A 14633-nucleotide genomic window follows, 5' to 3' on the forward strand; every position below is an offset into this window, starting at 1 on the left:
CTCTGACCATTCTCCTGGTCCTCTAGGCATAAACCAAGAGTAATGTAAAAACACAAGCATCACTTTGAGTCTACTTGGCCCACAGTTCATTTTCCTTTCTTCAGGTCAAAACCCAACTGTGGGAATATATGAAGATGAGAACGCTGCAAGGCTTCCACTGTCTTGGGAAGATTTCAAGGGGCCTTGTCATCATTTCATTGCCAAGCCCAGATTTAAGGTATGGGAGATTCATCCTTTTTTACATCTACTATTTCTTTCAGGACAGTACTTCATGATACACAGAATAGACAGCTTTTGTGAAAAATGAAACTCATGTTTAATTTCCAATTTTCTATGCCTTCTGAGTCACTCCATCTACAGGTAGATTATGACCGGTCATTTAATGAGTGTTTGAAATCATGATAGCTTTGGAAAAAATGCTTTACAACCTGTGTAAAGCACTTCTGGCCATTATAAAATATTGTATTGGCATTTCTAAGTCACCTGATTACATTTTGGGCGCTTTTAGTGTTCTCATTTATGACTGGTTGCCAAGTGTCCTGCGGTCCTGTGATTGCCATTTACAATCTTCTCGCTGGCTTCCCCAGAAAGCCAATAGGCAAGCAGCAGAGAATGGATTTGAAAGATGAAGGATGATGGATTTGAGGTCCTTTCCCCTGGCATGCTAAGGGATTTTCCCTTGCTTCCATGCAGGGAGGAGAAATCCACTCATGTGCTGGAGAAATTCGGTGAGATTGCAAGCAAATGCCAGCATTCTGAGCCTTTCAGTTTCTGCCAGATTTGAGGTCTGTTCCTCCAATGCGACAAGGGATTTGCCCTCTAGAACTCCATTGTTCTTGCAATTATTATCCCTGGTGAGGCAGAAGAGTGCCTGGACTACCTGGGTGCAGTGGTAGGCCTGGGTCCTCTTCCCTGCCCCACCATGCACTGGAGGTCTGGGCCTTCTCCCTGGTGTTCCATTTAACAACCTGCACAGTTGCTTAACAACCACAACTGGGCAAGTCAGGATTACGAGTCGTTGAGCAAAGTGGTTATATAATATCTGGTTTAACCACTTTATTCAACAACTAGGATTCCAGCCTCAATTGTGTTTGCAAGTTGAGGATTACCTCTATGTTTTAGTGCCATGGCAGCATAGGAGCTTAAACTAAAGACATTGATCTGAAAAGGAACTACTAGAATTGAAATGTCTAAATTTGCTATCCAAATTATGTTAATAGCATTTGTTACAGACTTTGAGAATTCTATGCCTTCTCTAATCCCTTACACTAAACCATGAAGTGGTTTTTTTGCTTTGGTTTGGTGTACTGTGTAAGCGCAACATTTGCAATTTGTAAATCCCGCATCATTTTATGTAAAAAAAACACGTCGTATTAATCAATAAGCCGTAGTTAAATAAGTCATGGCTTAGCATAATGTTTGAATTGACATACTGAGTGGGCCTCCTTGTTCTAATTAAGATGATTCATTACTCCATCTGTCATTCCCATTACTACTTCCATCCTGAGGGCAGAAGCCAAGCAGCAATAGCACGGAGAAGATGGAGAGAGATGGTTGATCTACAGTGGATCCTTGACGAGAGTGTGGGCTTGCAGAATTGTCCATTGTAGGCTCTGATACTAGCCTTTAGATAAAAATGGGGGCAAAGAAGGAATAGCTGCCAGATCCTGCAGTATAAATATCAGGTGCATATTGCTTTGATGGATTTCTCAGAAAGAGTCAGAGCAGAGGCCAGAATATGCAGCTTGAAGGAGAAAGTCTATGGCAGTGGTGCAAAAATAGAACCAAAGGGACACATGCATTCTTCCAGCATTTCTTTGTGGCCTCATCAATGGCGGAATCAAAAATTTGTCTCTTTACCGCCATTCTTTAAGTTCCTAATCCCACCTGCCCAAAAGAAGGACTGCTTCCCACCCACTACTGAAGTGCGTGTCTTGATGTTCCACACATAGCCGATCTGGGCCTGAAGCTGGTAGAAGTTGGTCATGAGTATCTAGAATACTTTATAGTTCTTTCTTTATACTCTCCCCCCCCCCCCACACACACACACACTAACTTGCCACATATTGTCAGGATTAAAAACAAGAGTGCATCAGGTCTTGAACCCTCTCTGGAAGTTACACCACAGCCATTCCAAGTCTGAATGTTCTTTAGGAATGCCAGAAATTGTCCCTGGAACTTTTTGCCTGCAAGGTAGGCGCTGTGCTGCTGCTGAGTGATCACTACTGATGCTTAGAGTTCATCCTTTGCCAACAGAAACTGTGCTTCTGACACCTTTGCCTCCTGGCAGATCCCCAAGAGCAGCTGCTTCCTGTTTTGTTGGGGAGAGATAGTGATGATTCATCAGCTTCCAGTGGGGATGAGTGGGATGTACTATCACTGCAGTCCATAACTGAACCGAGAATGGGGCCCACGAGCCAGGAAGGCAGCTCCATGGGAAATGAGACAGGTCCAGATCTGGAATGGTGAGAGATAAGACAAAATCCAAGAACAAGTTACATGTATTTCTACAGTACAGTCATGTATATGAGATATTAAATAAATAAATGAGGGAGAGTTTTGACCATGAAGCCACAGAACTTTCCCTATAGTCTCTGTCTGCCTGCAACAGTAAGCAAGCTTCTGTGTCCCTGTGTGACTTACCCATTTTCCCCCCATTAACAATTCTCTTGCATTCTTAAGTTTGTCTTCAACTTTTGCCCTTCACCTATGCTGGGGTGATCATTCTCAGAATTCTCAGCCAATATGTTCGCCCTTGTCCCAACAAGAGACACGTGTGAGCTCCTTTTCTTTCACAAGGTACTTATTTAAGGTGGTATCATTTCCCTGGGCCAGTTAGATCCGTTCCAGAAGTTGTGCTAAGCTGCAATTTGCTTAGAAACGGCCTATTGAATTTGTCATAACAGGCTGTGCTAAAGCCAAACAACATTAAGTTACGTAATTTCAGTCCATTTCTGTGCCTTCTCCAGCATTGTTGTTCTATTGCTTCATAAACACCTATCTTTATATAACATCACTTTTAATTATGATAAGGAATAGGGGAAGCGAAAGAGATCCACAACGGCTGAATGAATGAATATTCAGGATAAACTGATATCGCTATTTCATCACTACCACTCAGGTCACTGATTATCTTCTCTGGAGATTTTGCATTAGGAACAGTTTAACGCAATAGATTCCACAATCTTATCTGTTTGAATAAGGTAATCCCTAGAACTGTTAAATCCAATTTGGGGATAAACAACCGCTATGGATGATGCCAAATTTGCATACAAGCTTCCTACCAGGTAGCAGACGAAGGCCACGTAAGCGAGGAGCACGAATGATATGGCAATGTAGTATGCCAGATAGTTCAGGCTTACGATGCTTGTCACCACAAAGTATAAATTGATTGCACAGATTAATCCAGTGATCAGGATCATTAGAAATTTTCCAAAGCTAAGAAAACAAGAGGAGAGAGAAAAGCGAGTGAGGGGGGCGTGGGGAAATACATGGATCGAGGTTATTGAAGCAATTCCATCTCAACCACATTTTAGAGCTACATTTGCCAAATCACCTAAAGGAGATTAGGCTCTGTGGGGAGTGGAAGTCTTTCCCTCTTCTGGAAACGCTTCTTACCTTGATTTCTTCCATTTTTGTCTTTAAAGAAAAGAAACTGTGCAATCCTCTAAATACTATAATTAGCATAAATAATGCCTACATTTATGGTGACTTATTATTGCCAAAAAAAGGATGGACATATCCATGTAGTCACCAGAGGCTAAGCTTACATGTGAAAGGGACGCCTCCTGAGCATCTTCTGTTTATGGAACAACCTAAAGAAAAAGCTGTTTTTACGGAAGAGCAAGCAAGCCAGACTAAGTTGGACTTTGATGGAAGATAGAGATCTGGGCAGTGTGGTTCTGGGGCAGGTCCAACAGTTCAAATTTAAGATGGAAATGGCCCTCAGAATCACTAAGGAATCCCCATCCATATTTAGCTACTTACATCCCGTTGACAAAATCCTTCATGAGAGGTTCCATGCTGGTGAAGGTGAGAACAGGTATGACGGCAAAAGGTAGCTAGAATTAGGTAGAAAAAAAATAGGTTGAGCATGCAGGCAGGTTTTAAAAATGATCCCTAGGTTTTTCTTTCTCTACCCCTTCTCAGAATTTTTAATGGAATTACACGGGCGAACAACCAACGTATTTTCTAAGGGACTCCTGACCATTGACTAGTTTGTTTGTTTGTTTATTTATTTATTAGACTTATTTGCCGCCTGTCTCTCCTAGAGGAACTCTGGGTGACTTACAGACATTAAAGGCCAATAAAACATTGAAGCAGCAAATGTTTTATTTATTTTATTTATTTTATTTTAATTCCATTTATATCCCGCCCTTCTCCGAAGACTCAGGGCGGCTTACAAGCTTAGCAGTAGCCTTCATTCTATGTATATGCCTGCTTGTTAGGGCTTTCACACACACCCCCAAGCGGCATTATTACAAAGTCAGCTTAATTGCCCCCAACAATCTGGGTCCTCATTTTACCTACCTCGGAAGGATGGAAGGCTGAGTCAACCTTGAGCCTGGTGGGATGCGAACCTGCACTAATTGCAGGCAGCTGGTGTTACTTAAGGAGGCATTAGCCCACTGCTCCACCAAGGCTCTTAAATGCTCTTAAGAATAGTAATAATTTACAAATAAAAAAGATGGGGAGGAAGGGAGCAAGATGCACACAGTGGGGAGAAGGAGATGGGGGTCTTGCCTTAATCTCAGTCACCTCCAGTGTGATGGACCCCAATGGGCCCCAGGCTAACTGGCAGAACCAGGTCTTCAGGCTCTTACAGAAGGTCAGAAGGATCTCACCTTGGGAGGGGCGGGGGCAGGAGCCACAGGAGAGAAAACTACCCTCCTGGCTCCCATCAGCCTAAATTCCTGGACCGTTGGGCTCTGCATCATGCCCGTTCTGCTGGCATGGGTAAGGCAGGCCTGTTCCATTGGAATAAGACAGTTCCTCACGCTACGAAGGGCTTTAAAGGTGATAATCAATGCCTTGAATTGCACCCGGAAGCAAACTGGCAGCCATGCAATTTGTGGAAGAGCAGTGCGACATGGGCCACCCAAGGAGCCCCAAGAACTGCCCACACTGCCACATTCTGCATCAGTTCCTATTGTTCACAGACTCGTGATATGATATCATAGTTTCTTGCTGGTCTCAGAGGATCATTAGCAAACTAGCATTACATCAAAGCAATAGTAGACAGTGTTGTGCCTTCCAGATATTTTTGAACAGCTTCTATAATTCCTAACCAATGTTCATGTTGGATTTGATCTAAAAGGCATTTGTGACCTGCAATTCTTATAAGACCCTATAATAGGGGTCTACAAACTTGGCCCTTTTATGACTTGTGGATTTCAACTCCCAGAATTCCTCATCCAGCATGCCTGGCTGAGGAATTCTGGGAGTTGAAGTCCACAAGTCATAAAAGGGCCAAGTTTGAAGATCCCTGCCCTATAATCATAATGTGGGTTTGTAGTCCATTCCTTATCTGATGAAAAATATCCAAAGCTAGCAGATAAGTGCCAGGCTTCAGCATGAAAAGCTCTGACTGTGTTTTTACTGTCCCAACTGCACTTCCCATCACTAAGTTATTCCTGAAGTTTAATCAAAACTCCCCTCCTGTAACTTGTGCTCCAGCCTTGACCTACAGACTATTGGAAAAAGCAGTTTTGCCTTATATTCAGGAGCGAAAAATCTGGAGCTTTTGAGATGTTGGATTATCTCCCAGCAGCCCTGGTCTGCATGCCAATGGAATGGAATGCTGGGAATTGTAATTCAACAACGTTTGGTGGTTGTGGGATGCCCATTCCTGTCACAGAACTTTAGGGATTTGTTGAAAGTTCTAGAATAATTTTTTTTTTGAAATCTTTTCTTTTGTGTCCCTAACAGATAAAAGATTGTTGTCACTATTTTTCTGGCAAATGTGGTTAAATAAACTAGTTTATTGCAAACAGATAAGCAATGTTTATAAAGGTAGTCCTCAACTTACAACAATTCACTTAGTGACTGTTCGAAATTACAATGGCACTGAAAAAAGTGACTTATGACCATTTTTCACACTTATGACAGTGGCAGCATCCTCAGGGTCCTGTGATTTACATTCAAATGCTTGACAACTGACACACATTTATGATGGTTGCAGTGTCCCAGGGTCATGTGGTCACCTTTTGCAACCTTCTGACAAGCAAAGTCAATGGGGAAGCCAGCTTCATTTAACAACCGTGTTACTAATTTAACAACTGCAATGATTCACTTAACAAATATGGCAAGAAAAGTTGTAAAATTGCGTAAAGCTCAACAAATTTCTCACTTAGCAACATAAATTTTGGTCTCAGTTGTGGTCGTAGATTGAGGATTACCTGTGTTTGCATTTCCACTGGGAGCCTGCATTCACAAAACACACGTAACCTGGTTATTGAATTAGCTCATTTTCTGCACTGGCACAATAAACTGAATCTTAAACTAAGCAAACAAGGTGGCACTTCAGAACACATTAAACCACAAAAGCAGAAACAAATCAAGGTGAACACAAATTAAGCATGATGTACAATCTGTTTAATCTTCTGACCTGGCTAAGCATGCCATGTGAAGGTAGACATGGCTATTGAAGCTGTTAAAGATGGCTATTTTATCTGGCTTTGAATTTGCAGAATTAAAAGAAAATGTGTGGAGTTCCTTGAAAGAAAGATTAGCAGGATGAGGAAAATAGCAGCCATCCCAGATGGACTAGATACAGTATGTTGGATTACAAATTCCATCATTACTAGGATGGCCAAGAAGAAAGGAAATAATGGGAGTTTTAGTCCTAACTAATCTGACTGAATTTGAGCACTTACCAGAACGATAGATTCCAACACTCAGAATTCCCCATTTAGATGGCACCGAAGAGAATTCTGGGATCTGAAGTCTATATATCTGCAGGATGCCAGATTCAGAAAGTGGCCGTATGGGATTAGAGCAGGGCTTTTCAACCTTCTCACCCATTGTACCACTTTTAGGATATGGCAACATCTGAGTACCACCAGTTGCCTAGCTCCGGCCATCTCTCGCTTAGGCTTGTGTGGTGCTGCCACCAGTTCAGCTCATTCCCATCCCCTGCTACCACTTTTCTGGGATGGTCGCGTACCACCTGCCAGGTGCCAATGTAGCACAGGTGGTACCCATACCACTGGTTGAAAAGCCCTGGATTAGAGGATCCATATGGAAGTCTATAGCTAGTCAGGTCTTTGAGAATCTGTAGTACAGGTAATCCTCGACTTAAAACTATAATTGGGATTAGAATGTCCATTGCTAAGCAAACCGATTATTAAGTGAGTCACACCCAATTTTACAGCTTTTTCTGCTACGGCTGTCAAGCAAATCGCTGCAAATTGTTAAGTGAATCACATGGTCCTTAAGCAAATCCAGCTTCTCCCATTAACTTTGCTTGTTGGAAGCTGGCTGTGAAAGTCGCAAAGAGTGATCACGTGACACCCCCCCGCCCCCTCCGGGATGCTGCAGCCATCATAAACACCTGCCAAGTGCCTGAATTTTTATCGTGTGACTGTGAAGATGCTGCAATGGTCATAAGGACAAGGATCGGTCCCGGGTCACTTTTTTCCAGCGCCGTTGTAAATTCCATCTTGGTTGCAAGTTGAGGACTATCTGTAGCGAATCTTGAGAGAAGGATTCTATTGGATCCGAAGCTCACCAGGATGCTCTGCAGTACGTTTAGAAGGTCATTGAGGCCTGTTAAGTCTCCCACATTCCTGAAGGCAGCGACAAAGACGGTGGGAAGAATGGCGAAGGAACGAGTGAAAACCACACGGGCAAAGCGAGACCAGCGCAGTTGCAAGAAACCCTGAGGGACATAAAAAGAGAGGGTTTTATAAAGGTCAAGCTACTATCAGTCATTGGTAGTCCTACTATATTTATCAAACCTTGGCCATCTGAAAAAAAAATCCAAGCTTAACCTCTTTTGAATAACTTGAGGCTCTCTTGAATGTTGTCAGAATAATAATAATAATAATAATAATAATAATAATAATAATAATAATAATAATAATAATAATAATAATAGTAGTAGTAGTAGTAGTAGTAGTAGTAGTAAAGTTGGAAGGGACCTTGGAGTTCATCTAGTCCAGGGGTCGGCAACCTAAAAAAGAAAAAGAGCCACTGGGAACCGGTTCCATCATAAATTAAAAAAAGAGGGAGCCGCGTGCGTGTGTCCATGCACGCGCATGCGCAAAAAGGTTTTTTGCGCATGCGCGGACGCACGCGGCTGCCATTTTTTAAAAAATGAGATGGAACCGGTTCCCGGTTGCCCGATGGCGACGGCCCGTCTGCAAAGCTGCCGCTTTCGGCAGCTTTGCAGACGGGCCGTGGCAGCTTCCTCAAAGAGCGGCGCCCCTGCCCATTCCGAGAGGTGCGCGCGCACCTCTCCGAACGACCGGAGTTGCGCGCGCACCTCCCCAAACCTTTGGGGAGGTGCGCGCGTACCTCCGTGCGAAGGGGCAGCGGCGCCGCTCTTTGAGGAAGCTGCCGAAAGCGGCAGCTTCCTCAAAGAGCGGCACCGCTGCCCGTTCGCGCGGAGGTACGCGCGCACCTCCGGTCGTTCGGAGAGGTGCGCGCGCACCTCTCGGAATGGGCAGGGGCGCCGCTCTTTGAGGAAGCTGCCGCGGCCCGTCTGCTAAGCTGCCACTTTCGGCAGCTTCACAGACGGGCCACGGCAGCTTCCTGAAAGAGCGGCACCGCTGCCCATTCCGAGAGGTGCGCGCGCACCTCTCCGAACGACCGGAGGTGCGCGCGCACCTCCCCAAACCTTTGGGGAGGTGCGCGCGTACCTCCATGCGAAGGGGCAGCGGCGCCGCTCTTTGAGGAAGCTGCCCATTCGCGCGGAGGTAGGCGCGCACCTCCGGTCGTTCGGAGAGGTGCGCGCGCACCTCTCGGAATGGGCAGGGGCGCCGCTCTTTGAGGAAGCTGCCGCGGCCCGTCTGCTAAGCTGCCGCTTTCGGCAGCTTCACAGACGGGCCACGGCAGCTTCCTGAAAGAGCGGCACCGCTGCCCATTCGCGCGGAGGTGCGCGCGCACCTCCGGTCGTTCGGAGAGGTGCGCGCGCACCTCTCGGAATGGGCAGGGGCGCCGCTCTTTGAGGAAGCTGCCGCGCCCCGTCTGCGAAGCTGCCGAAAGCGGCAGCTTCGTAGACAGGCCGCAGCAGCTTCCTCAAAGAGCGGCACCGCTGCCCATTCGCACGGAGGTACGCGCGCACCTCTCCAAAGGTTTGGGGAGGTGCGCGCGCACCTCCGCCCATTCGGGGAGGTGCGCGTGCACCTCTCCAAACGGGCGGTGCCACTCTCCATTTGGAGAGGTGCGCGCACACCACTGCCCGTTGGAAGAGGTGCGCGCGCACCGGGCGGCTGGGAGCCGCAAGAGACGGCTCAAAGAGCCGCATGCGGCTCCGGAGCCGCAGGTTGCCGACCTGTGATCTAGTCCAACCCCCTGCTCAGGCAGGAAACCCTATACCATTTCAGACAAATGGCTGTCCAGTCTCTTCTTAAAGACTTCCAGTGTTGGAACATTCATCACTTCTGGAGACAGGTTGTTCCACTGGTTAATTGTTCTAACAGTCAGGAAGTTTCTCCTCAGTTCTAGGTTGCTTCTCTCCTTGACTAGTTTCCATCCATTGCTTCTTGTCCTGCCTTCAAGCGCTTTGGAGAATAGCTTGACTCCCTCTTCTTTGTGGCAGCCCCTGAGATATTGGAACACTGCTATCATGTCACCCCTCGCCCTTCTCTTCATTAAACTAGACATACACAATTCCAGCAACCGTTCCTTATATGTTTAGCCTCCAGTCCCCTAATCATCTTTGTTGGTCTTCTCTGTACTCTTTCTAGAGTCTCAACATTTAAGTCACAGATACAGCTAAGAACTACTTAAGCCAGTCTCAGCTGTAGGCTGGCGATGAGATGAAAGCAGCATCACAGATGCCTGCCAGACAGAAAAATGATGTTGCAGGGGCATTTTTTAAAATCACGATTATGAGTTGGAAGGTGAAGGCCAGTAGAAGGAACCGCAACTTCAAGCACAGTTCATCTCTAACCCAATGGCCATTATTTTGAAAAAAGATTGCAACCTAGTGGTCAATTTAAATTATTGCATAAAAAAAGCAAAAAGCTGAGTTATTTGACTATATTTGGAATGTAGAGAGTATGTAAGGGTTATTCTTCCCCAATGGGCACCACAGAGGCCATTTCTAGCGACAGGGCATTTCTCAGAGAACAAACTGGTGCTGTAAAAGAACAAGCAATTTGCTAGTTGTCTAAGAAGCAGAAAGGGTGAGTATTTCACAAGCCAAGAGGACTCTTTTGAACCTCTGTTTCAATTTTAAAATAAAAAATGAAGAAATGGACAGCCTGTTGAATCATATCTAGGTATCCAGCGAGGAATGGGCTCAGAACAGAACACTGGAAAAGCACCACTGGTTAGAGGCGGAGAGAACAATCAGAACAATGGGAAAAATTAAACAGGAGTCTTCTGCCTTGTTCTTGATGCTTTTAATCAGGGGTCTTCAAACTTGGCCCTTTTATGACTTGTGGACCTCAACTCCCAGAATTCCTTAGCCAGCGTGACTTGTGGACTTCAACTCCAGCATGCCTGGCTGAGGAATTCTGGGAGTTGAAGTCCACAATTCATAAAAGGGCCAAGTTTGAAGACCCCTGCTGTTAATAGTCACGTATCCTTGGAACCCTTCCTTGTACTCATAATGTAGATCACTTTCACTTGAAACCACACCTCCCCACACACTACTCGTCTGCTAAATTCCCTCCCTTCTATTCTCAAGTCATCCTGGCTGGGAATGAAAGCCCTGTAGCAAAACATAACTGGAGCACGTCAGCTTGGGCAAGACCATCTTAAAATTAGACCCAGAGCATGCCTGGGACAGCATGTGGATCAGATTAGGGGATCAGATAAATATGCACAAACAGTATCTTTGTGTGGGTGTAGTACAGCACATGAATGATTTTGGGAGGGAGCCCATTTTAAAGATTTTATCCAGAGGAAATTTATCCAGTGTTAATCGTGATAAAGCTTACAGAGAACATACGCTTCTCAAGGCTGGTTGTTATGGAATCAAGTGGGAAAATATTGCATTTCTCCTCCTCCATCTACAAGATTTCTGGAGGCATTTGGTGGACTCCTAGGGAACGCAAAGTTACTTTGATCCATCTGGTCACTTCTGAAGAGCAGACTAGCAATTATTAGACCATAGATGGCAGCATTGCAATGTCTTGTAGTCCAGGTTTACCACAAGTGTTTGGCCCAAGTCCCATTAAATGTCTTCAGTTAGCTTTAATTGGGATTATACCCTGGAGGCTAATAAGTTATAGTTGTCCTGTCTTGAAAAAGGCACATTTTAACCAACCCTTTAATGATTTATATTCACTGCTTTTCTGGATTTCTTTTTGAACTTTGATGCGGCAGACGCCATCTAAAAAACTAACACCTATAACAAGACTCCTCCGATCAAGTACAAGCTGTGGCCTAACCAAAAAACAAAAAACAAAACCCCTTCATCTAACAGTGGAAACAAATAAAAGGAGAGAGCCATAGACTGTATGCAGGAAAACATCTGTGCCTCTGCAACAGACTCTGTTCTGATGCATCTTTCCCCGTGAAAACACGAGACCATAAACTGGCCCTGGAGCAGGATTCTGAGGAGACCTGGCTCATGTTAGGCCCTTAGAGGTGGGGGCCAGCAATGGCCTTGGTCTGCTGCTGGCCTCATGTGTGCAGTATGATTGCTGTCAATCATACTGCACTTCCACTCAGTAATTTTTTGGCACTGTGCAACTCGATCTATCCCTGCATGTTAATTTTCCCCAATACTTGTAACGTAGCTTTGTTGTGAAGCATTGTGGGAAAATAAAATGATAGGTAGGCAAGTTATGTAGCAATGGCCCGAGTGCTATTATCTGTGACCATGTTCAAAGAATCCCATTGGGATCACAGGTGGAGGAGGTGGTTCTCTTTACTGGATCGGAGTCTAATAAAGTTTCAACCCCCCAACATCAATTTTGCACATCCACCTGTCAAAACTTGCTTCATCTTTGCCCATGAAAGCACTTTGATCTGACTTGTCTAGACAAAGCGGTGCGTTGGATCAGTCATCCAAAAAACTGCTAGCACTGCTGGTAGATTATTTCACACAGGCTGATGATATGCAGAAAAAGGGAAAGAGGAAGAAAGCTACAGATCTTAACCAATAGTTTTGTTTGATGTGGTGTCAAACTCAATTTCATTGAGGGCCACATCAGCATTGCAGTTGCCCTCAGGGGGCTGGGTGGGTATGGCCAGGGTGGGCGTGGCCTACTGGGTGGGCATGGCTAGAGTGCGTATGGCCTACTGGGTGGGCGTGGCCAGCTCTACATCATTCACATCAAGGTTACCTATGGGGGCCTGGGCAGGAGTGGGACAGATCTGAGGGTCTCTGGCAGAAGGAGGGTCTCTGGGCCAGGGCCAAGGCAGAGGGGGCCATTCCCTCACTGTTTCCAGGATGGCTTCGTGGGCCACATGAAACCACTTCATGGGCCGGATCCGGCCCCCGGGCCTTGTGTTTGACATGTCTGTGCTAAGCAAACCCAAAACCCAGGACACCACTTTAAGTGGCAGGATAGAACAGAGAACATTGGGGCAGGAAAAAAAAACTAGTGGTAGTATGGAAAGCAAATCTTAGTCCAATAGTTTTCAACCACCTCAAGGACAGCATATGAACTGTGTCTGCCATGGGAAAAATATGTTCTAACAGGATAATGTGAGCCTGGACTTAAAAGGACACACGGAGCTGGGAGAATCACGGGAGAAAATATGAGGAGAGGGAGTATTTCCCCCGTGGGAGAGGTCAGGAAAGATGATGAGAGAAATGGGAATTTTGGAATTCATCAGCTATTAAATGAAAGAGTAGCAATCAGAAACCGTATATGAATCAGGAAACTTCTGTACTTTGACAAAGACATGTCAAGACATAATGATACCATTATGTATTGGGGGATATATGTGAGGAGAGGAAGAAAGGCAAAGTCCAGAATTTTCAGATTGGTTTCCTTCTTTTGCATTTTGAAACTTAAGAGCAAAGTAAACTACTGTATAGTTAAAGTAAAGGTAAAGGTTCCCCTGCACATGCGTGCTAGTCGTTTCCGACTCTAGGGGCCGGTGCTCATCTCCGTTTCAAAGCCGAAGAGCCAGCGCTTGTCCGAGGACGTCTCCGTGGTCATGTGGCCTGCATGACTAGACGCCAAAGGCGCACGGAACGCTGTTACCTTCCCACCGTAGTGGTCCCTATTTTTCTACTTGCATTTTTACGTGCTTTCGAACTGCTAGGTTGGCAGAAGCTGGGACGAGTAACAGGCGCTCACTCTGTTACGCGGCACTCGGGATTCGACCTGCCAAAATGCCGACCATCTGATCGACAAGCTCAGCATCTTAACCCACTGAGCCACCGCGTCCCTACTGTATAGTTACATTGCCTTATATTTAACAAGATTTTTATATCTATTTTAGAGGCAAGCAGGCAGGCAGGTAGACGTCATCTGTGGTTACTCATTCTTTGCCAGTGCCAAATATCAGCCCTCTCCCCTCCACAATTTACTATACATCTCCAGGTATTTTCTCACCTCCATAACAAACTGTCCCGCATAGGTTCCTGTCATGGTTGAACTTTGACCTGCTGCAAGGATCCCAACAGCCCAGATATAGAGAGCAATGGGCCCAAAGTAACATCCCAGGATAATTCCCTGCATAGAAAAAGGCAAACATTCATGGCTTGCATTCCACCATGCACATACTCATTGTGCTATGTAAAAATGCATGAAATCATTTTGGCTGCATCCTGCAAAGGTCCACACAGCTGCTCACCATCTCATTTGTCAAAGGCTAACATTTTAGTGACAACACAGTAGTAACAACCTAAAGAACTAAAAATAGAAAATAATTAAAGGTAAAGTTTCCCCCGCACATGCGTGCTAGTCGTTTCCAACTCTAGGGGCCGGTGCTCATCTCCGTTTCAAAGCCGAAGAGCCAGCGCTTGTCCGAGGACGTCTCCGTGGTCATGTGGCCGGCATGACTAGACGCCAAAGGCGCACGGAACGCTGTTACCTTCCCACCGTAGTGGTCTCTATTTTTCTACTTGCATTTTTACGTGCTTTCGAACTGCTAGGTTGGCAGAAGCTGGGATGAGTAACAGGCGCTCACTCTGCTACGCGGCACTCGGGATTCGACCCGCCAAACTGCCGATCTTCTGATCGACAAGCTCAGCGTCCTAACCCACTGAGCCATGGTTAGATAGCCCTAATTAAAGAGAAAAACAATGGAGTGGAGGAGAGGGAATTTAAAGTCAATCACAAGGCTTCAAGATAAGGAAATTTAAAAAGCAACAGAAGTGACAGCCGTAGGTCTTCGGCCTCCTCTCCCTATTGTTTAACATCTACTAGGGGAGGCCGTCTACCTAAATCCATATCTCCACCCTTGAATAGAAAGGCAATGTGGTGGAATTTGATATATTTGGAAGGTGGGGAGGTAGAAACTCAGATTCAATCTCAGCTAGATGAAGTGACTGCAAA

General features: G+C 45.5%; 1 protein-coding gene across 1 annotated transcript in view; it reads right to left on the reverse strand.

Moving 5' to 3' along the window:
* Positions 1–298: 298 nt before the first annotated feature.
* Positions 299–14633, reverse strand: part of SLC11A1 (solute carrier family 11 member 1) — a 31373-nt gene continuing 17038 nt past the window's right edge. Inside the window, exons 11-15 of the mRNA XM_081312519.1 lie at positions 13689–13808; positions 7730–7879; positions 3988–4061; positions 3285–3438; positions 299–2457 (exon numbers count right to left, since the gene is read on the reverse strand). Coding sequence (XP_081168645.1) covers positions 2377–2457; positions 3285–3438; positions 3988–4061; positions 7730–7879; positions 13689–13808 — 579 coding nt within the window. The 3' untranslated portion in view covers positions 299–2376. The remainder of the gene's footprint in view (positions 2458–3284; positions 3439–3987; positions 4062–7729; positions 7880–13688; positions 13809–14633) is intronic.

This window comes from Vipera berus, assembly GCF_964194415.1.
Source record: "Vipera berus genome assembly, chromosome: 1".
NCBI lineage: Eukaryota > Metazoa > Chordata > Lepidosauria > Squamata > Viperidae > Vipera > Vipera berus.